This window comes from Lineus longissimus, chromosome 4 (assembly GCF_910592395.1).
Source record: "Lineus longissimus chromosome 4, tnLinLong1.2, whole genome shotgun sequence".
Classification (NCBI taxonomy): Eukaryota; Metazoa; Nemertea; class Pilidiophora; order Heteronemertea; family Lineidae; genus Lineus; species Lineus longissimus.
This window is the reverse complement of record NC_088311.1, coordinates 6,325,568-6,348,286: the sequence shown is the minus strand read 5'-3', so window position 1 is coordinate 6,348,286 and position 22,719 is coordinate 6,325,568. Positions and strand designations below refer to the sequence as shown.

At 41.1% G+C, this 22,719-nt stretch overlaps 3 protein-coding genes across 3 annotated transcripts; 1 reads left to right on the top strand and 2 right to left on the bottom strand.

The window, feature by feature from the left end:
- Positions 1 to 25: 25 nt before the first annotated feature.
- On the bottom strand, positions 26 to 6,982 carry LOC135486143 (probable ATP-dependent RNA helicase DDX43). The gene is made up of 16 exons (XM_064768688.1): positions 6,528 to 6,982; positions 6,089 to 6,248; positions 5,717 to 5,772; positions 5,163 to 5,409; positions 4,709 to 4,871; positions 4,319 to 4,419; positions 3,826 to 4,000; positions 3,522 to 3,632; positions 3,117 to 3,258; positions 2,581 to 2,681; positions 2,201 to 2,288; positions 1,914 to 2,044; positions 1,642 to 1,815; positions 1,425 to 1,499; positions 1,064 to 1,151; positions 26 to 870 (listed from the first exon to the last, which is right to left on the bottom strand). Exons 1-16 carry the CDS (start codon positions 6,888 to 6,890, stop codon positions 646 to 648), a joined length of 2,400 nt encoding a protein of 799 aa, XP_064624758.1. The 5' UTR covers positions 6,891 to 6,982; the 3' UTR covers positions 26 to 645.
- Positions 6,983 to 7,175: 193 nt separating this feature from the next.
- Positions 7,176 to 9,222, top strand: LOC135486711 (MRG/MORF4L-binding protein-like). Its single transcript, XM_064769770.1, has 4 exons — positions 7,176 to 7,257; positions 7,869 to 7,990; positions 8,230 to 8,350; positions 8,547 to 9,222. Exons 1-4 carry the CDS (start codon positions 7,176 to 7,178, stop codon positions 8,984 to 8,986), a joined length of 765 nt encoding a protein of 254 aa, XP_064625840.1. The 3' UTR covers positions 8,987 to 9,222.
- A 369-nt stretch (positions 9,223 to 9,591) lies between these two features.
- Positions 9,592 to 22,430, bottom strand: LOC135486414 (dihydropyrimidine dehydrogenase [NADP(+)]-like). The gene is made up of 20 exons (XM_064769178.1): positions 22,329 to 22,430; positions 20,348 to 20,458; positions 19,274 to 19,356; positions 18,872 to 18,959; positions 18,178 to 18,339; positions 17,661 to 17,857; positions 17,370 to 17,451; positions 16,822 to 17,014; positions 16,263 to 16,432; positions 15,717 to 15,927; positions 15,213 to 15,397; positions 14,850 to 15,065; positions 14,206 to 14,439; positions 13,783 to 13,866; positions 13,261 to 13,381; positions 12,723 to 12,985; positions 12,236 to 12,415; positions 11,675 to 11,899; positions 11,268 to 11,379; positions 9,592 to 11,078 (listed from the first exon to the last, which is right to left on the bottom strand). Exons 1-20 carry the CDS (start codon positions 22,359 to 22,361, stop codon positions 10,924 to 10,926), a joined length of 3,105 nt encoding a protein of 1,034 aa, XP_064625248.1. The 5' UTR covers positions 22,362 to 22,430; the 3' UTR covers positions 9,592 to 10,923.
- Between the last annotated feature and the right edge of the window lie 289 nt (positions 22,431 to 22,719).

Below are 22,719 nucleotides of genomic sequence, written 5' to 3'. Positions count from 1 at the left end.
GCATCACAGAGAAAAACAAATAATATGCAAATAAATTTCTTTATTCATTTGAATAAAATAGAAGCATTTTCCAGCCATGAGTTGACTTAACATTAAATATCTTGAAGACTTTCCATGACCTACAAGCAAGTATTGAGCCAAAATATTTTACGATGACAAACTTGGTTAACAACCCTTTTGCTGCAGAGTGATTTTTTACTTATTGACGTCAGTAACGATAATGAGTCATACAAGCAAGATAACCAGATCAAGACTTCCCTTTGTTTAAATCTTTGACTAGAAAGTATTCAACACAGGATTTCTTTTTTTATATACAATGTGAAATGTACTTATCACTTGAATCTTTAATAGAGCAATGCCCTTAAGACCTAATTAAGTGTATTCTATAAATTTTAACCAGAGAGTGAAGCCTGCATGTTATTGCTATTGATGTGAAAAACATTCCACAAAGTTCTGCTTCTCTCCTTAGTACATGAAGTTCATAACTAGTGGCATTTCCTTTGCAAGTGTAGACTCACATGTAAACAGATCAAACAGAAAGTGAACTACATACATTCTACATTGTAGTCCCCAAAAACTGATTTAATCCTGCTAAGTTCGATCCAAAATTGAACACAGTCATTGCAGTATCTCTATGGCCCCAATTCAACAAATTCCATCAAAGAAATTGCTGACTCCAGAGTCACGATCACCTCTCCTGCCTCCGCCCCCAAAGCCACCTCCGAAACCGCCACCGCCTCCATAACTACGGCCACCACCACAGCCTCCACGACCTCCACGACGTGGTCCATCATCTCGACCCTCCAATCGCCTTCGTTCCTTCATCTTTTCATATCTTTCAGCCATCTCCTCCAACTCTGGTGGAACTTCCTAAATACAAGATAAGTGCAGGCATAAAATACATGTAAGAGATACACTTAACCGTTGTAATACAAGTTTAAGGCTCTCCAATATGGTTTAGATCAGGGTCAGAAATGTACCATCGAAATGTTGTACACAATTTGCTTCACACCTCATTTTATGACACCATAAGGTATAACAAAACACTCTACAAAGTACAAACCTGATGCGCCTCAACTAGAATGTCAATAAGAGCCTGAGCATTCCTCCAAGATTCTCTTGTGACCAGCGTAAGAGAGATGCCCGATTTTCTGAAATTATCCAATAAAGAAAAAGACTAGAGTTTGTGATAGAAATGGGACTGCAGTTTGTGCTCTTGTCTTTTAACGGACTAGTGTTTTTGGGCAAAGAGGACAATCCCAGCCTCCCCAGACATGAATCCGGGGGTTCAAATGCTGCTATAAAGCGCTCAATTGAAGGGGAATGACTTGGCAGGGAGTTGAACCAGCAACCTCTCGATAATGTGGCCGATGGTCATCTACTGCGCAACTGCTACCCCATCAAGCATGTAGCTCTCCACTTACCCAGCCCTTCCTGTTCGTCCGACTCTGTGTACATACTCCTCCATATCACGTGGGAAGTCGAAGTTGAGCACATATCTGAAATATTACAATTACATAATAATCTTAAGTATACATGAATGTGATACAGAGCTAAATGTCACAGTCCTCGGAGGTCGTCACAGAGAAATAATTTCCAACTGTTGACCCACATAACAAACAGACAAAGAATGAAACTCACGTGATATCTTCAATATCGAGACCCCTGGATGCCACATCTGTTGCTATGAGTATTTTCACCGTTCCGTCCTTGAAATCCTGGAGAGCCTGTTCCCTATCATACTGTTCTCGTCCACCATGGATGCACTGGCAAACAATATCCTTCAAGGCGAAGTCACTGGACAGATCATCAGCGCTAGAAGAACATAAAATAAAGTTTTTTCATATAAATTGCACAAAGAAATATGGGACACTAATATGATTCTGAAACAAGCACCAAACTGCTTCACTCACGTGGTTTTTCTCCCAACAAAGATGAGAACCTTTTCTTCTGGAGCCATCTCATTCTCAATGAAATAGTACAATCGGTCCCGTTTGTCCTCTTCTGGAAGCACTTCTACTATTTGGGTCACAGTGTGGCACGCCTGAAAACAAAAGGATTGTAATTAGATAAAGTCAGCTGAAAATGGATCACTATCTGCACAAATGTGTGAAAAATGTCATCTCAACCCTCGATATCCATAACAAAATGTACTTCAACTGAAATGATTAGTTTGTTGTCATGTCATAACTTTACTCACAGCCAAGTCGAGTGTTCCCACATAAACCATCATTGGATCTTTCATATACCTCCTGGCCAATCTCCGGACATCTTCTGGCCAAGTCGCACTAAAGAAAAAGAGTTAAAGTCTTAGAGAAAATAACGATATGGAGTACATGTAATGGATGTGCTATGATGACTTCATGGCTGGGACACGTACTCCAACTAGAACAATACAGCATCTTCAGCACTGGCACTGCCCTGAACTGGACACCAAAGTGCAAAAGGAACCAAGAACAGCGGAGGCCCACATGGGGAGGCTAATGCAGCTGAGGCATACAACCCGCAAGTCAGATAAAGACACACGAATGGCACCCTAGTGGAAAACGTAATCACACAACCAATGACAATGCAACATACCTTGTCATAACTGTCTGTCGATCTGGTCGGATATCCAACATGATTTTCATGATCTGTGGCTCAAAACCCATATCTAACATACGATCAGCTTCGTCCAGCACCTATGGAAAATAGAAACCCTACTATGAATCATGTCATACAAAAGCTTTTTAATGGGGCGTAAGTAAGTCAATCATCTTTTTGATTCGACCCAATGCTAGGCGTTTTGTTTCAAGTAAAGATCTGTACAGTGCTAGACTTGTAGTTTTCACAGCACAAGTGTTAGCATTGCATACCATAGGTGTTTGGAAACTCTGTACAGGGCAACTGGAAATAGTCCTGTCTTGTTTGTCATGAAGGTTAGGAGGCGTCTACAGCTGATATATGGCTAATGTCAGTATTAGAGGAAAGCCACTTGTCATCAGTGTGTGGCGTGCCAAAAACTCCCAACAAATATTTCAAAATACAAGAAATAATCCAACTTTGTGTAACCTGACTATGAGAAAGATAACCAACAAAAGCTGACAAACTTCTTACAATCTTTTCTTAATACCTACCAAGTATGTTATACTCTTGACATCAACAACCTCATTCATTACAAGGTCATTCAGTCGTCCTGGTGTCGCAATAATAATCTCTACACCTCTTTCGACCGCTGCGATCTGTTCGCGTCTGTTGCCACCGCCATATACACAGCAACTGAAACATACAAAATAGGAAAATCAAGACTAAAAAAGATTTACTAAAGTTTTAAAGAAGAAGCATGCACAGAGAAATTTCAGAAATAAATGCCATTTTCTTTGTGATTTTTTGTCAGATTCAGAAACTCACAATTCCTTCAATCTTTAAAATTATCATGGTTTTGCCAACAAGACATTGACGATGGTTGACGCAGAACAGGATGGTAGACTGACACACAAAAATACCTGTGGTCGACTTGGTAACTCCTATGTTTTGCTTACCTACGGATTCCCTTGTAATGATACTTCTTCACTTCTCTCTCTATCTGGAGAGCTAACTCTCTGGTAGGGGCCAAAACAAGGACATTAGCACCACCTCGTTCTTCTCTTGGCCTGAAAGTGGGAGAGACAGAGAACATGAGTCAGGACTTTTTAAGCAAATGACCACCAATCGAACACCCCAGCTCTCGTTCAAGTTCCCCTTTTAACCACAGGTTAGTTAGACACAAAGACCTGAATGTTAGCAACTCAATGGGCAACAGTCTCAGCATGCTAACCAAGACCTTGCATACAATAACATACTTACACTGGTTGATTGTCAATGTGAATCATGGCAGGCAGCAAAAAGGCAAGAGTTTTCCCTGTACCAGTTTGAGCAATCCCAATCAGATCGAGGCCTTGGAGAAGGATAGGCCAGGCTTGGCACTGGATTGGTGTCGGTTGAGTAAACCCTGCCTTTTCTATTTCATCCATGATATCAGCTAAAAATGAATTCACAGATACCTTTACTTTTTCCTTCGGACATAAGCCCAGTGCAGCACAAGGTCTGTAGCAAATCATGGTGAAATAACAATTCTTTAATCTTCTAACCATCACAGCAATACACTCTCAGACAAAATGGTGGTTACCACCAGCTGACAAAAATTGCCACCTGAGCAATCTTAGATAACCCCTGCCCCCCCCTTTTTTATGTTATGCAAGCACACATTAAACATTTCACTTTAGGCAAGTTATTTTGTCGGTAGGTGCAAAGCATATATCATGAAAAATTCTATCCAAACACATGAGGGTACACTTACGATAATTCACAAATGCTTGATCAAACCTTGTGAGTATGTTTGGTATTTTTGTTTTGGAACCTTCATCGTAAGCCTTGACTGATATGTTGTTCATCTCCGCTCTGAAAAGACAAACATACTCAGAAAAGATTTCACAAAATCGGACATTATTTTGCATGATCAAGTGTCCGACTTTATTAGTTAGTAAAGTCACTTTGAAAAGGTAGTAAGAGGGCAGATTTGATGCCCAGAAACGCTTCAAGGATTTGGATGCCTCATAATTTAGGGGTGCTCACCTCTAAACAGTGTGTCTTTGGGATAATTGACAAACTAAGTGGCCTGCATAGGCCCCTAGGGGAGTTATCTTTTAATTTGAAGAAAGTCGCACCTATTTCATGTTCAATTACCAACCTTAGTTCAGCCACCCGTGTTGGATGCATATTCGCGACTTCTGGGTCCTCGTGGTAGAAGTCCTTGATCATAGGCATGGCATTATTCCATCTCTCCGCAGTAAACACTTCATTTTGAGCAGACAATTCAGCCCAGTTGATCTTTGGACGCTGATACGTGGATTCTGAACAGAACACATCATGGATATATTTTGGAACAGTTTCGGTGCAATGCATGGCGGGAGGGAGCATGCCTGTTCAGACAAGTAAGAGTTGGTTGCCATATTTACTCTCTCAGGTTGTAGACATTAAGGAAACATAACTTTGATCAAAATATTAGGGATGAGGACATGTTTTGATGTTCTTTACCTCTTCAGATAAAAGAAAGCCTTGTTAAGCATTGCTATCAACTGCTGCGCACAGCCTGGGACAGGCCAAAAAATGGCTTCTGTAGTAAAGAGTTAAATTTCTCATACCTGTTTTCTCTTCTCTTTTACTGCCATGAAAGCTGTCATTGTCATTGTGACGACTATTACCAAATCCACTATTGCCACTGAACCCACCATCTCTATTACCACCACCAAACCCGCCATCCCTTGGCTTCCTTTGATAACTTGAGTCCTCCAGAAGTTCGTTGATAAGTTCCTGAGCCTTTGCTATTTGTTCCTCTGTTCCACTTATATCTACAGGCGTTTCATCAGCCTGTGCTTCACTGCTCTTTACCTGAAACAAATTAGGTTTAGATACTGTAAGTCTGGAAATATTGTTGGCCATTTTAATTAAAGGACTAAATGGTTGCGTGAAATCGCAACTTACTTACTTGTAACATACTTTTTATTTCAGTGTTTCAACAACAGAAATTCTATTCTTATCACGTACATAAGAGTCCTTATTTTGCCTGGCTAGAGAGTTTGTGTCCATACCACACTAGACATGTGCCTCTATGAGCGACATCTGTTGCTTTGCAAGTGCTTTGCAAGTGCAGAGCCAGTAATCGAATGCACAAAATATCATCACTTATTACACATACCTTTATGGAGGCACTACTACTTTCTTCTAATTCTCGTATCTTTGAACCACCTTTTCCTGAAAGAATGACCATCTCCATCAATTAGATTATTGGAAAGGGCAATGTCCCATTAATCAATGCTTGATTTGACTGATAAATAATCTTATATACCAAATACATCACATGTGACATGTGCCAAGTTAAAAAACATATTTTTCATTTTGAGTTCGAGATTTTAAAGATGAGAGAAACTAACTGCATCACTTCATGTGCGGAGCAGTTGATAGCAATGCTGAATAAGGCTTACTTTTATCTGAAGGGGCATATAACATCAAAACATGTCCTAATCCCTATATACTATTTTGATCTGGGCAATTCCATTACTCAACTGACCTATGATTTTTCCAACTTTTCCACTTGGCACTTGAATTCGTGTGGCATTTCCATCTCCTCCACCCGAGTTGTTTCGGTTGCCACCAAAACCTGAATCCCCTTGTCTTCCTCGTCCAAAGCCACCACGCCCTCGCCCGCCACCAAAGCCGTTGTCAGAGTCCTGCAAAGGAAAGAAGGAGATGATATGATAAAGAAAACTACCTCCACATGCACAAAATATCGTTGAATTTACATACTAGGCCTACCCCATAACACTAACAGCGCGCCTGGAAGTAGAAGTGTCTATGGTCTGGTCATACAACATGCAAAACCCTTTCTAATTCTAGTGGGACACATGTTCAGCGGCCAGCAATTCTATTTCATTCAGCAGTTTTCATCACTTTAAGTTGACGATTTGAACAACATAGGCCCTACAATTAAATGGCGAAATGACACACACCTCGAAGTTTCCACGACCACCTCCTCTCGCTGCATCATCATTTTGCGATCTCCAGTTATCGCCCTTGGATCTATTTGAAGAATCGTTCCTGAAGCCATTACTGTCGTTTCTCCTTCCAGCGCCCCTGGAACGACTACCCCTACCCCCTGAACTATCACTCCTAAAACTGTCAGAAGAGTCTTTGGCCCACGACCCTCGTCCTCGACCGAAACCGAAACCTGACGAGCTGTTTTGGAAAACTTGAGTTTGTATGCTATTTTGCCCGCTGTCATAACCATTCATTGGCGGCCTGGGGACATGTACAGGTGCTACACATTGATCGTCATCATCCCAATTTTCAGAGCAGGGTATTTGGAAAGACATTGTTGAGAAAAGAAGAAACTGGCATGGAAAAATGTGCAATAAATCGAATAAGAAAGTTATTTTTCCCGGCTCCCATGCACGCCATGCATCAAATTTGGCGACGAGAGTACAAGCTCGCGATCGGAATTTAATGTAAATGCTGCAACGGACGTTTTTAACCATTCTATTTCTTTCATAAAAAGAAAACTATTTAAAAACAATCTTAGGCTGATACATTTTATGAGACTTCAAGTAGAAGCGATAGGACAAGATTGAATCGAGAGCTGTTAATTAATAGCCGAAAACATGGCGGATCAAGATCCAGTTGCATGGAATGTCGATTTAGAAGTGAGCCTTTTTCATGCGATGAAAAAGCATAAACCTGTCGGTAAGAAAACTACTTAATTCTTCAAATATTTACGAATCCGAAAATTATAACTTCACTATAAGCTGTTGATTAACCGCCGAGCTAGCGTCTTTTCTTGACTTGACCGCTACCTTGTCACGGTGGCGCCATCTATACGCCTCCTGCTCAGTTGTCATCAAAACAATGAATAGAGGCCCTTGCACCAGGCAGAGGAAGCCACTGCTGGCCACAACAAACAAGCAGCAAACAAAAGACCGCATGGTCGCACACCACATGTTCTTTCGTTCGATGTGCCTATAGTTATGTTTGTTTGGGCCAGCACAGTGGCTTCCTCCGCGTGGTGTAAAATAAAAGGGTCTATCGTCTATATGCTCTCGAGTTTGATGTCTAAATAGCTACACCTACCTAGAGCAGAGAGGCAAGCCGCAATGGCACAGCCAATCAACCCTGAGTTGATCATGATCATGCGACCCAGACCCAGGATCAAGACTGCGACATGATCAGTCTCTCTGCCCTTACCTGTTACCATCAATCACTGATAGTTTTACGAGAAATTGATTTAGCACCAGGCCCTTTGATAAGTTGAATGACGTAGATTATGTCATGAGAATATTTCATTTTGTGTATTTCAGGTGTAAATCGACATTTTCAGATGGCCTTCATCTACAGTATTCTCAACAGTTCCATCAATAGAAGGATCACCTGCAAACAGATCTGGGAGAAACTGAGCACACTCTATGATCTCCAGGCATTGGTGAGTCGGTGGGTTGGACCGGGTGGGTCTGCTCTTTACATGACTCCAGTAGGCTTCTTTGCAGTGATAGGCCTAAGGCCTTTAAAACTATTGGTAGTTTGTAAACTTTTTAATAATTCTACTTTGTGTCATGAACATTGATTGTTGAGGAAAAATTTCAAGCTGATTGCAATGCATTTTGTTCTTTATTCTTGATCTATGTTGGCATAAAATTTTAGCAAACATCGTTTGACTTTCAGAATGAATCTGAAATATCTCCATTCCCAAACAAGCAAGTAGATTTCAGTCTTCCAGAAACTGAGTTTTCAATGTTGATTACCAAGGTGGTTTCATCCAACAAGAATCCAGTTGCACGTCATGGTGAGTATGATGATGAATGGGCATGGCCGGGATGTTTACCCCCCCCCCCCCTCTCCCAGAGTTTTAAAACTTCCATGAAGTTGAAAAATTGCACAGTGAATGACTTATCTCTTATATCACGGACATACCGTCCATGGTTTAGCTGTAAGCCAGTGTCAACAGAATATGTCTGATCAATTGGTTACGTTTGTTTCAGAGAATGTTAAAGACCAGCAAAAAGATAAAGAACTAGTGAAAGAGAGAGAGGGTCACAAGGAGAAGGACCGAGACAGGGATAGTCACAGAGAGAAAGATTCAATCAAAGATAAGGACCGCCACAGGGAAAAGGATAGAGACACTTATAAAGACAGTCACAGGGACAAGGAGTCACACAAAGAAAAAGACAGGGATTCACATAAGGAGAGAGAATCTCTGCGTGATAAACATGAAAGAGAGAAGGAATCGGCAAAAAGTGATAAGAAAAGTAGAAAGGACAGAGACAGACACAGAGAGAGGTCTAGTTCTAAGAGTAAAAGGGAGCGGGATCGGGATTCGTCCCCTAAAGGATCACGCAAAAGAACCCGCAATCTCCCTGAGCCAGTTCCAAAATTAAAAGAGGAAGGTGCTCCAACTCCCAAAAGGGCTCGGAGAATTTGAGTTTGTTATGTCGATTATTTTTATTGTAACCACAGACATTGGCCAAGTTGAAAATTCAGTAATAACACTGTAGTGTCTGAATCAGTGAAATTGAGGTGCCCTAAAATACTCGATTTCCTCATGATGCTGGATTCCAAACCTTCTTGATTTCTGTATGACATTTTCATGTTGTGTTTGGAAATGTCACAAATGTATTCATTTCCTCAAGATGTTTCACTTTCAGTAATGTCAAACATTTATAAAATAAATTTGTTCTATTTTGTCATAACTTTGTTTTTGTGCGTTGTCTGTTAACAACTGAAGCACTGTCTCAAGGTGGAAAAAGATGTCATTGGGACATCTTATCCAGAGCACTGCTGAGACTTGGGACCAAGTCACTCACAACAGTGCAGAAGAGAAGAAAATGTCACTCAGTCAGGTGTTTCTTGGTTGGGATCAAGTCTGCAAGAGCACTGCTACAATGTATAAGCACGTTGAAAGGTCTCGCTCTTCTCAAGGGGATTAACAATCTCAAACTCTAAAAAACGGCAAAGGAAATGAAATCCAGAGGATATTTCCTTGAACGTTCAGGAGAAGAAAACTGCAAAGCAACACATACAACAAAATCTTCTACACAGAAATATTTTTATTTCATACATACATTTGTAAATAGCTTTATGACTACATGTATTTTGATTCTTTACATGCCATAGTGAATGCCATGCTCATTGTAAAACATCCCCGATTGGATTTCGTAAATCTAAATCTACAGTTTATTAACAAATATATAAGCTATTGCAGTAGAACCTCTCTATTAAGGACACCCCTGGCACCAACAAATGACTAAAAGAGAGGTCTCCTGATAACGGAGAACAAATAGTATAGAAACAACCTATTTGTGACAAAAATCACTCTGCCTATCACTCTATATAGAGGGAATCCTGCAAACAGAGGTGTCCGCGAAGGGAGATTCCACTGTACATGTACAAATTTTAAGCATCTCTAATCTACCGCGTACTTGATATTTAGCATACATTTATCACATCAATCATGAGTCTTGTCATTCCATTAATCATGTGGCAGTCAATTAACACCGGCGTTGTAATCCAACAGCCTACAACCAATGACAGCATACTTTAAGACAATGGTCATTTCCTTGAGCTTAAAATAGTTTTCAAAACTACCCATGAACTGTTTTCGAAAACAACCCCTTCTCTGGAAAGCCTGGCTATGCCTATGATAAACTTGACTGGAAGGGAACTGCTCAGGAATTTTGATTTTGTAATAGAAATAATTCAGTAGTAAAACGTAACGACAGTCAATCACTGCAGTCTTTGGACTTTAGCCACCTGACCCATCACCTCCAATACAAACTGATTGACAGTATAATTTATATGGGAGCTATACTTTTAAGTACACTGCACTACATATATCCAATTATAGTCTATAATTCACCATCTACTAATCTGTGGATCAAACAGTATCTTATTATTTCGTAGTATTATGGTCCCATTAGTTTTTGCAACAACAAAAACTGTTAATCCGATAATTGTCTTTCAACAAATTTTGACATTTCTTTAATGTGTATCCTTACTGTAAACTCAGATAAGAGCCATCCTGTCTTGCTGGCAGTGCCTGAGGTAATCTAAGAAGGAATTGTTATGAGGCAGTGGTGTTGCACCTCGGAAGTCATGATGACTCTTAACTGAGTTTACAGTAAAACAAAACAAAAAATCTTTAGCATGCCAATCTGCGAGTACAAACATTGTAATTCAACATATTGACAAGCAAATGCATGGACATGTATCTATCCTGGAAGAAATTGTAGCAGTTCGATGCGATGAGACGATGCCAGATTGTGACCATTTTCTTGATGTAGCTACATACAGACTAGGTTTAAGGTAGATCCACCAATCTCACTGACATCCTTGAGGCCAAATTGTGACCTTGTGTCCTTCCTACTGCATGACCATTACAGCACTTGCCCTATTTCTCAACGCCTCCTGAGCTGTCACACCAAGTGGTACACCACGCTTAGGTACATAAGGGGTCGTCCTATCAATCATCTTGATACAATCAATGATGGGGCAGACAGACACACAGAGGGTACAACCTGCAAACAAGATGATGATACAGTCAAGAATTTGACAAACCTTCATAATGTGGGTAATGTATGGTGCTGTATATACGGGGATTCTGAAAAGATGTCCAAGTTCACTTTAACCTGGTTCAGAAATGTTAGTACAATAGAGGATTTTCGGGACGTCATGGCGAAAAAGTCATCGGATAAAATGATAAATACCAGTGCATTCCTCTGTGACATGGGGAAGATGGGTCTGTGGGTCGAAGGTGATTGCCTGGTATCCTGAATCATTACATGTCATGTAACATTTCCCGCAGTTGATACACATCTCCTGGAACACAAAGACAACAACATTTCAGCAAAATATTGAACGTAATGTTTTGAGTTTGAATGAGCTTCAAGCAACAGGACCTGAAAGTAACAATTGGGTCGACGCACACAAGAACATTCCGCTGCAGGTTACAGTACAGGTCCCAATTGACAACTCTCAAGTAATAGGATAAGTCCTAAAACCACCCAAAAGTACTGTAGGCTTTTGGCAACACATTATTCCCTAAAACGTCATGTCATTTCACTGAATAGTCAACCGTATTCAAAATTATTGAAGATAACATTTGATACAATACCTCATCAATCAAAGCCACCACTTGTTCCTTGTTGTTGAGATCATTATAAGCTCCGATCTGCGGCACAGCTAGGCCAATCATGTCCTTGACTCCAGGCACAGACTTCTTGACTGGGTTGGCTGGTCGGACCGGGGCAAGCTTTTTCTCCAACAGGTCAGAGGAGACAATCTTCTCGCTGATTAGGGCATTTCTCTCTTCTTTGTATGGTCCAAAGTTAGGAAGGCTCTGAAAGGAATCAGTACTTCATTACACTGTAGACATAGAACACGAGACTTCTATTTGAGATACAACACTGACCAAGACATTGAGTCAGAAACTTTGTCCCTCACTGTAGGCCCATTGGTGGATACACCTGGGAACATCGTCTCAATGGGCGATTCATACAAACACAAATAGATAACAGTCACAAAAACTTGCAGTGAAAAATTTACATACATAGGTGGTCCCTGATGAATTCTCGAATTGTCTGGATAAAACTGTCCACTCAATAGCTGGGCAACAGATGAGACAACTGGTCAGTCCCATGTCTGTAAAATTGCATTGGGCTACAGTTAAGCTTACCTTTCCAATGATATCGGCCACCCTGATGACAGGTTTCCCTAACTGATGAGCAGCAGTGGGAGGGCTCTGACCATCCCAGTCCTCCAGTCCTTCGACGCTTCGCAGGTACAGCAAAGTCTTAAGACCAGATATGTAATCCTGAACAATGGTGTATTCTTGGTTGTGAATTGCACTGCAAACCTGAAGTGAAATAGGAGAAAGTAGAACATTGGTCTTCGTCATTCTGATCGGGGACTTGTCACAGCTATGTTGTCATGCAGGTATTCTCTATTACTGGGGATGTCACCAGATGATAACTGTGACAATGAAAAAACCAACAAACATTTCTAGACATTAAGCGCAAATATCTCAAAACATCTGCTGAATCCCAGGTTACTTCTGGCACCGAAGAGACACCACAGTGACACAAGTTCTGGCTCAAAGCATGGACTGTTAAATCTACACGTATACGGAAATCGTATGGTATCCTATGGATCATTACACTGACCTGGAGAACCGAAGCCCCAGCATGGAGGAACTGCAGTCCAGCCTCAGCAGAATCTATGCCACCAGTTGCAAGGATTGGGAAGTCTGGTATCTCCTTAGCGATGCATGACACAGCCCGGAGAGCGATGGGTCTAATGGCATTACCAGACACGCCACCATACGTAGTCAACTGCTTCTTGCCAACAGCTGGCCACGCTACTGAGCTTGGCTTCAGGCCCATTAAACCAGACACAGTGTTTGTTGCTGTCACACCATCTGCCTTTCCTGAAGAGAAAATACCATTTTCAATTTAAAACGCTTCAATAATTGGTGCCTTTACGTATATATATATATATATATATATAGATTAACCCCCTCCCTCAGTGTTGTGACACTGTCGCAACTGCAGTCCCTCTGCATATTTAGGTACCCTGGCAAAACCTATCTGCGATTCGACTACCCTGTTCAGTTTCATATTAATATCAAATAGACATATGGATATATCTGAAATCTTGAGATCCCACAAATAGTTTTCATGACCGCGGACATCTGACTCTTACCTTCATAAGCAGCCTTGGCAATGACAGCTATGTTGGTTACATTTGGCGTAAGCTTTGCAAAGAATGGAATTTTTACCGCCTCCCGCACCCAGCGGCAAATGTTTCGCACTAGTTCAGCATCCTAATAAAGAAATTGGCCCCAAGGATTGTTATTATATCTAAGGTTAGATCTACAAATTACCTTATTGAACAAAACTGATGTACATGGCCATGGGTCTTTCTATCATTTGTAACAGGAATCAGTGTCCCTTGGACAAAATGTCCTATTCTATCGTTCAAGCTGACTATGTATTCAAGATGCATGGCTACATAGACCAATTATCTATCAATTAAAGTGTACAACCAAACTTTTGTACAACAAAACTGCTTTCAAAGTACCTTTGAAACATGAGCTATCTAACCTGAGTGATTAGTTTGTTATTATTTCTAAGTATAAGCCAACTGAGACCAAGTGCAGCCAGTTGGCTTGAGTTATTCCTAATGAAGTAGTTCAAGAGAGAAGCCCCCACGTATCTTTCTTACCTGGCCACACGCCAAGCCCATGCCCTTTTCTCCCATTCCGTGAGGACAAGACAAGTTCAGTTCAAGGGCGTCTGCCCCGGCATCCTGAAAGCAGCATAATGTACAGAGTTGACATTCCAGGCATAAACTATGGTGTGAAACACAGACAGTAATACAGCTAACTTTCCAGTAAAAAATTAACTAGTTCAATGTCAAAACCCTGAAAATTATTCGAAGTTTGATATTTGCAACAGCTGTCATGATCAGAATATCAGATTTCATATATAACACCCTAAAGCTCATAAGATATATGAGTTGGTAATCAGAACATTAAAGTTCAGTAGTTAGTTGTTACTCAAGTTTGTGCTTCGACAGAAGGCACTTTTTGAAAGATGTGGCAAGGCATCTGCTCTCCTGCACGATACAAGGATTGTAATCACTCACCTCAGACATTTTAGCAAGTTCTACCCAGTCCTCTTTAATGTAAGCGCACATGATGCTGGCAATGACGATCTTGGTCGGGAAGTCCCTCTTCAGTTCTCTGATGCTCTGGCACCAGTACGCGGCCGTCTTTTCACTGATGAGTTCTATGTTGAGGTAGGATCCTTGTCCTGGTCCAAACATATGACCCGAGGTCGTGCCACGCACGATACGTGGGGAGACGTTCGTGACGATGTCCTGGAAGACAAGAAATCAATCAAGCGCTAAACTGCTGAAAGTTGAGTGTCTGATTATGTCATTTTTCTTCATTTCAGTGTAGGTAAAGGGCTTCCTTTACAATCTGATCAACCTTGGTGCATCGACTGATCTCTCAGCTTTGGTGGTCAAGGACCATCCAAGTGGTCGGGTCCCCCGACCCATGTAACGCTCCGGTCAGGTCTGTTGATTAGACATTTGTGAGACATATCTAATAAGAAGACGGTCTCCATGTCACTCACAACCCTGGAGGAGACACTGCAAGACAATCATTCTTTGACAAAATAAGACACCACTGGTAAACAGCAGAAAACTGGGGAATGATAAAAAAATTAGAATTGAACTGCTGAACTGCAATGTAAATATCATCTTTCCTTTTCTCTTTCACATACCTTATCAAGAGAATAAGTTTTGGTCAATGAGAAACCCCATCCAGCTTCAAATGCTCGTCTTATCATTGGGCTAGACGTTGTAGGAGTGGCACTGGCCAGGCCGAACGGATTCTCAAACTTAAGTCCGCAGAGCTCAACGCTGATATCAACCAAGTCGATTGGAGTAAAGAACTGTGGGAGCTTAGGTTCTGGTGGGACTGGAAGCCCATGGAGTGACTGGAAAGGATCGATGAGTAAACTCAAATCAGTGACACAGAGAAACTAATACATAACAAAATCAGTACAACTGCTATTTGAAATGTTTGTCAAGGACAAAGCAATGACTTAATTTTGGAATGTATCATACTTTTTTTGGATAATTACCTGTAAGTATCTATGCATGTGCCAGGATGCCTGCTTGCCATCATTGACTGACTCAACTGTCGTCTGGGCGACACCTCCAAGGTCACCACCACAGAACACCCAAGGCTCACTCGACTGCATGGTTTCCGGGTGACACTCTGGTAGTCCAAAGTTGGTGAATTTGAGAGGCTCCATTGCCTTGCGAACTGAAATTTAAGCAACAAAGTGGTGAGAGAAAAAAAGTGTTGCGTTAGATCCAAGGACTGAGCACCAACACTGACAAAATAAACAGACACTACACACTTAGCAAAGAGAAAGGCAGTATGTTTTTTCACTTTCCATGCTTACTCCTACGTGGAAGTGATGTCACTGCAATAGCAGGGTGTCAAAAAGGCACAGTGACCATGACCGAGGCCCAGCCCAGCATTGGACAAAGCAGAAATACATAACCTGTTTCATGAACAGTTTGGAACAGGGTGTGGTCGCCGATACTGGTTTGGACAACGCCGGGAAGACAAGACCTACCAACATCGTCCTTCAGAGCGGATCCAAATGCGGAGATGATGAAATCAACCTTCAATCTGATCTGCTGTTCCTCATCAATGATCCACTTGTCATCATCATCCTGCTCCGTCCGGAAAAACTCCATAGCGGTGATTTTTCCGTTCTTCACAATCACTTTACTTGGAGACAGAAACGGTAGGAATTCACACTTTTCTTCTTTAGCCAAGTCCATCTGTATCAACAGTCAAATAACAGGGTTCCTTGAGTCACCATAGATAAAAAAATATCAGAAAAACCATTGGGTGTTATTGCAGGTTGTTCAAGACACTTGAGGGATAATGACCCAATCAGGTTCTAATCAGATGAACTGACTCCTGACTTCAATAACATACTTGGTGGTAGACAGGAACTGTTGTGGTGGTGGTGGTGGTGGAGGTCTTTTTACCTCACATGTTCAAAATGTCATCTTCTTTAGTACATGTACTAAGACGTCCTTAATAGATACATCCAGTTCAGCTCCTACCAATGACCCCAAAGGTCAAGATACGGTCGTTACATTAGACCTACCTCTTCCGGTACTGGCTGGATGGTAGTAAAACCCTTCCTGAAGATGATGAACACTCTCTTCGCTCCACAGCGCAATGCCGATGTTGCACAATCAAATGCCGTGTCTCCTGCTCCGAGGACCACTACATTCCCCCTCAGCGATGGAAGTTGAGCTTTGCAAGCACACATTCCTAAAAAAGAATAGATTTTGCATCTTGAAATATAGGTACTGTGATCCTTTATTTCAAAAGAAAAGTACTGAGAGGTGCAAAACTGTGTCCACGTTGGAAAATAGTATTTTAGAGATTCACTGAATACAGCAGTAGAAGGCTCTTTGTGGCCAGTTTAATAGCAGGACACTTTCTCCATAAAAGACACCGATTCTGGTCCCAAACTGGTCATTTCCACTTGATGTGACCTGTGTAATCATTACAGTGTTTTCAGCCCCAGGAGTGTCCTTGACAGAGAGCTTCTAAAGAACTGTCAGACCTCAGACTTTGAGCACTTCTCCATGCCTGCATCATTTTCAGAAACAGGTTTATCTATGGACCACTATTATTACAATGAATAAAGCACTCACCTGGCTTACTGGCCTTTGCTACCAAGGGAAGGTACTCCTTAGACGTATAGAAGCCCATTTCCATAGTGAGATCCTCAAAGATGGGGATCTTTTTGGCACTGGGCAGTCCAATCCCAAGGAAGACTGCTTCATATCCATCCTTCTTCAGTGACTCTAAGCTGACATCCTTACCAAGTGCTGTGTCAAGTTGGATCTGGAAAGCGAAACAATCAGTTTCATTTGTGTCAGCTGCCAATCAATAACTTTGCCAAGAACTTTATCAAACTTGAATGGTCTGTCACTTTCAATTCCTCCATCTTCAGCGTTTGCTCTGCACTCAGTTATTCTACAGAGAGTATTAGGATGAAGAAATTGATGTTACAAAATCAAATTGCTCTAGTTTGCCAACGGCAGAGCCAAGAATCAAACCAATGACCCTTCGACCAAAAGGCTGGGACCTTTTCCACTAGGCCAAGACCAAGACAAAACTGTGTTTGCAAGACCAGTGCGGATACCATTCTTTTAAAGCTTTAAATTTTATTGAGAGTTATATGGGGAAGTGACATTACCTTGACACCAAGATCCCTCATCTGTTCAACTTCAAAATCGATCACTTCATATGGCAGACGAAATTGTGGGATTTCAGTAGAACTGAAATGAAAGTGCTCTTAGCCATGAGAGATGGATGGCCGAGAATTTCCACTAGGCAAAATATCCAATACAAAAGAATCAAACCAATTTGGCATTTGGGTAGTATAAAGCTGTATATTTTATCATAACTCAAATATGGTAATATTGGATCATAACTGAGAACAGGTAACTTGAGGATACAAACTCTTACCGGAAGTGAACCAACCTACCTCAGTCCACCTATGATTTTGCCCCTTTCAAAGATGGTGACATCAGAGTAGCCCAACCTAGCCAGGAACGTGGCACAACTGATACTGGCTGGTCCACACCCAAGCAGGGCTATCCTTGCCTGGTAGCTCTCGGGAAGGTCTTTAACCGATGGAAGACTTGGGTCCCTGATTTGTGGGATTTTCATAGTCTTGAAAACCTAAAGGGAACAGCAAATGTACTAACATGACGAAGGTAAACTGTCAGTTTATTGAACTTCATTGTACATGTATTTTCATGCTGGACCCATGTAAATCAGGATTGCTTTTAAATAAAACTTTTAGCCACAGACACAGGACACCCACTGTATTAATGCATGGAGGTATATCAAAACCTCTTAAACATGGATGAAAATGGATGAAAACGTTTGAGAAGAAACGGTTGTTTCTTCTTCTTCTTTATATTTTATCAGAAATGGTTGCTTCATTGCAATTTGGCTTCTGTAATCAGATAGAGATGTTGTACTGTACACAATTTTACCTCTGTAGCATACTGCTGTAGTCCTCCAATGTTAATAGGCCCTTCTTCAGAGGCATATAGGTTGCAGCCTCCCATACACAGGTCACTGGTTGGACACACCATACCACAACTGAGACCCAGGGGATTGTCGGAGAAGATTGCCTTTGCTGAACCATAGTAGTTCTGTAATAGTCAAGTCAAAAAGATTATAAGACTTCACTTTTTTAATTTTTTGAACGAACGGCGGAGCTGGCCACCGAGGACCGATGATCATTTCCAAGTAGGACATTGGCTTTGTACCAACAGTTTTTCAGCTATTTCATAAACCTTTTTGATGACTGCATGTTGGGTAATATGAAAGCAATTTTTGTTATGTGATAATGATAGCAGAAGGTCACCATGTATACTCCATCGGTTTCATACCAGCATACATGTAGTCTATTTCATATAATATGCCATGAGGCCGGTAGCAGGGTCATAATTTTGAAGTGCGTCATTGTCTAGTATAACGTGAGCCGTCATATGATTACGAGGTTGCGAGTTAAATTCTAGCACTGACCAGTTCACAAGTAATCTTTGACAAGGCACTTGACTACCTTGTCAGACATAATCCAGAATCTCATTATACCAGGGCGAGACACAAGGCAAACCATATAACAAAACGAATACAAATACCAGATGGACCAGAAGTGTTTTTTTCGATTTTGTTCCATACCTTATTGGCAATGCTAGTGATAAATGACTTGATATCAAGTTGCGTTGGACAACTTTTCTGACAGGGAGCATCGGCACATTTCAAACACCTGAAAGCAATGAATCAATGATGATAGAACAAGCTTATTCCACGCGATTACTGTGCCGGTCCATCTTAGGTTAACAAACTTCCAATGAATGCATACCTGGTGCCTATTTATACACTAGGGTGGAGAGAAGTAATGTAGGGTTAGGTGTCTTGCACAAGGACACAGTGATTCTCCCACAGCTCTCTTCAAAGACACCGTTTATCAAGGCCGTCAACACTGCTCTCACCAAGCAGAACAGTATCTAATTCTGAGTAGCTGATGAGGCAGGAGTACATTGTACTAATGTAGAGTTAAACGTTGTCATAGCAACCCACCTAGCTGCCTCTTTCAAAGCACCCCTCTCACTTAGGGTTGTGTGTTTGATATCACTGAAATTCTTCTCCTTTGGTACACATGTCTGAAAAATAAAGATTATTTTTATTTCACTTACTGTTCAGACTGAATACTAGCACAATGCTATTGGCCCTATAATAGCTCTGTTAACACTTTGAGATGGCCTTCGTAACAAACTGCTATGACAATTGGCCACTGTTCAAATTCCTCAAGTCCTATTATCATCATCATCATTATTATAAATACCATGAACACTATCATCATATATTTTTACCATCCACCATATGAGTACACTGGCCCAGTCAAATCCAGGTCAAGGGGGTAAATGTTCATGGCCAGCAGTTTGGAGAAGGTAATAATGTAAACTGCTGATACAATAAGAGCAAATCCAAGATGCAGGTACATGTACTAAAAGCTGGCCCAGCTGTAGACAGCAGCTGACCCCATATATAACACAATGGAAATTTTTCAATCAGCCATTAGAACTATTTACCAAGGACGGTTTCACCACTATGGCCTGGATGTTGAGCTCATATTTTTAAAAAGATGAAAGCAATCTTGTGACATTGGCTATTGCAAATCTCGCAGTATTCAAAAGAATGAATAATTAAGGGCTCAGGCTGTCATAAAAGAAGAAGTCAACATAACAATAACTAAACCAGTGGGCTTATGGGCATGTACTTTTACAACTCTATCAAGTTCTACAAATGTTCTTATCGAAAATCAATTCAATGGCCATTGTTATCCAAGTGTGCGTAAAGGTTTTCAAAGGCCAGAGACAGTGAGATATGTTCAATCGGAGTGGACACAATATATTCGTTCAACTACTACTCACAGAGTCCAATCCATCAGGCTTTCAGCAAGGCTAGAGTAAGTCACAACTGTACTCATACAGTTCATAGATTCTGCATGAACAGAATTTGTGCACAATTGTGATAAAAAGGGTATTCACGCCCCAGAAGTTTGCCACTGTACCCCCTTTCCAAAAAAATATTAGGCTCGCAAAAATAAATAGGTTTATGGATCATGTATTAGGACTGACATAATTTTCTTACCGAGCATCCTTTGTCAGCATTTCTCTTCCAATGCTGCCTGCTTTTCTTAGTCGTGGCAGTTGGAACGAGGCTTGCATGTTGCAGGGGCCTAGGGTTTAGAGCAAGCAAATTCTGAAAAGATAGTTGGGACAAGGTCAGGGTTATTATATATATATATGTTTATTTCGGACTGTAGTACAGAGAAAAATTATTAGATATCACCTCAAACGAAGATGAGCCTCTTATGACAAGAAACTATTTTTGAGGTTAAGATGAAATTTACTACTCGGACTCCGACTTGCCTTTGATTATCAGTTACTGTCATCTAGTGATATCTTGAAATCAACTGCGTACCAGAACTCGTTCACATTGATGAATCACCTTTGCGTCTTGAAAAAGAACGTATAAGCCCCCCCCGTCAACACCACCACAACATCAACAACAACTACAAAATTGTCAGAATGAATTTGTGTGGGGGGGGGAGGTGGAGCTTTGGTACAGTTCACATGGCATAGCAAATCTGAGACACTAGTAGAAGTACAGAAGAACCTCTCTATTAAGGACACCCACGGGACTGACAAGTACTGTCCTTTATAGAGAGGTGTCTTGATTAGAGAGGTCAAATTGAAAGGAAACTACCAATTTGGGACCAAAACTAGTGTCTTTAATAGAGAGGTGTCCCCTAAGGGAGGTTCCACTGTACCACATCTTCTATCAAATTTAAGGAGACACTTTTTCTTTCAACATAAACTATTTGAAGCTAATTTCTGAACTTGGCAAATAACCAATAAATTCATATAATCCTAAGTGGCAAATAACCATTCATGTAATGCTGAGCAAAGTTTAGAAATCAGTTCTTATTTCACCATGTCCTGTGACCTGCAGTCCTTAAAGGGGAAAGTACATTGTACTCTTTCCAAGCATAGAGGTACTTTAAGGCCCTCTAAGTACCTTTACATGTAGTTTAAACCTATTTGGGTTTTTCTTTGGGTGGGGGGACTTAAAAACTAAAACAGTAGAACCTCTCTATTAAGGACACCTTCGAGACTGACAAGTGTTGTCCTTAATAGAGAGGTGTCGTGATTAGAGAGGTCAAATTTAATAGAAACAACCGATTTGGGACCAAAACTAACGTCCTTAATAGAGAGGTTGTCCTTAATAGAGAGGTTGTCCTTAATAGAGAGGTTGTCCTTAATAGAGAGGTTGTCCTTAATAGAGAGGTTGTCCTTAATAGAGAGGTTGTCCTTAATAGAGAGGTTGTCCTTAATAGAGAGGTTGTCCTTAATAGAGAGGTGTCCGCTAAGGGAGGTTCTACTGTATATACTATTATAAGCACATCTCTTACTCTTAGTCAAAATGTTGAGCAAAATGGCACTTTTTGATAATAAAACCGCCCCTTTGCAATATGCCTAGGCCTATAGGCTATACCCTTTAATTCAAGTCACGAAATACTAGCCATCTATGCTACAAAGAGACAATAAAACACATCTTTTCTAAAATAGGTCACCAAAAACTCCTCCAGTTGGTTATCATTTATCCATCCGGCTTACCACTCTTCCAGCTGTTTTAATGTAATGTCTTTTATTGTGTAATATTCATGCATGTTTATGCCATACTGTCTGTACTTGTGATAGTTGTGCAAATAAATAATTTGAATTTGAATTTGAATTTGGTTATCATTTTGTCATCGCACCGTATCAGTCATTTGTGCTTTCCCGGCCCTACTAGGCCCTATAGCGCGAAATGCACCCGTACACAGCCAGCGTGTTTGACATGGTAGCATATATGAAGACACATATATAATGACTTTGTATATTAGATATCAAGAAAGAACGCTATCGACCAGTACCGTCAGTCTCTGCTTAGAGTAGGGCTAACGGCCCACGGGTCCCTGTCCCTGGTGCTGACCATGATTATGATACATGCTACAGCATAATGCACTGCTCTAAATCAGCTGCGGTATGTGCTAGCCAATGATTTTTAAAGAAAACCCTCAACGTACCTCTATATCGGGAAGATCTTTACTGAGCGCCATGCCTGCCACGACCTTAACAAATCGGTATCACCTTATCAATCGGACCGTCTCGCAATAGACTAACGGAGTACTGTGCGCTGCTGCCACCTATCATGACGACAAGTAGCTCAGGTGTCCCCAGTGTAAAATGTCCAAGGATAGAATGTCCGGGGAACAAAAGATTCTATCAGGCGCTTTATTCTCTGAGCTATTGACAGTCATTATGGCCTCTTTATAGAACCGGTGTAATCTGTCAGACTAAGGGATATGGCTCCAGAGAGGCCATGCCGGCCCGTCAGTACCTCAGTAGAGACCAAAGCTCATAGTAAGAATCCTTTTCCCACATCCTATCCTAGGACATTTCAAACTTCTGCATCGG

Coding starts and splice junctions, on each gene's coding strand:
- LOC135486143 (XM_064768688.1), bottom strand. CDS start 6,890: ATGTCTTTCCAAATACCCTGCTCTGAAAATTGGGATGATGACGATCAA. Junction 2,682..3,116: donor TCAAGAGTATAACATACTTG/GTAGGTATTAAG, acceptor TATTTTCCATAG/GTGCTGGACGAAGCTGATCG. Junction 1,152..1,424: donor GGACGAACAGGAAGGGCTGG/GTAAGTGGAGAG, acceptor GGATAATTTCAG/AAAATCGGGCATCTCTCTTA.
- LOC135486711 (XM_064769770.1), top strand. CDS start 7,176: ATGGCGGATCAAGATCCAGTTGCATGGAATGTCGATTTAGAAGTGAGC. Junction 7,991..8,229: donor TCTATGATCTCCAGGCATTG/GTGAGTCGGTGG, acceptor TTTGACTTTCAG/AATGAATCTGAAATATCTCC. Junction 8,351..8,546: donor GAATCCAGTTGCACGTCATG/GTGAGTATGATG, acceptor CGTTTGTTTCAG/AGAATGTTAAAGACCAGCAA.
- LOC135486414 (XM_064769178.1), bottom strand. CDS start 22,361: ATGGCGCTCAGTAAAGATCTTCCCGATATAGAG. Junction 20,459..22,328: donor AAGATCTTCCCGATATAGAG/GTACGTTGAGGG, acceptor CTATCTTTTCAG/AATTTGCTTGCTCTAAACCC. Junction 15,066..15,212: donor ACATGCATAGATACTTACAG/GTAATTATCCAA, acceptor GATCCTTTCCAG/TCACTCCATGGGCTTCCAGT.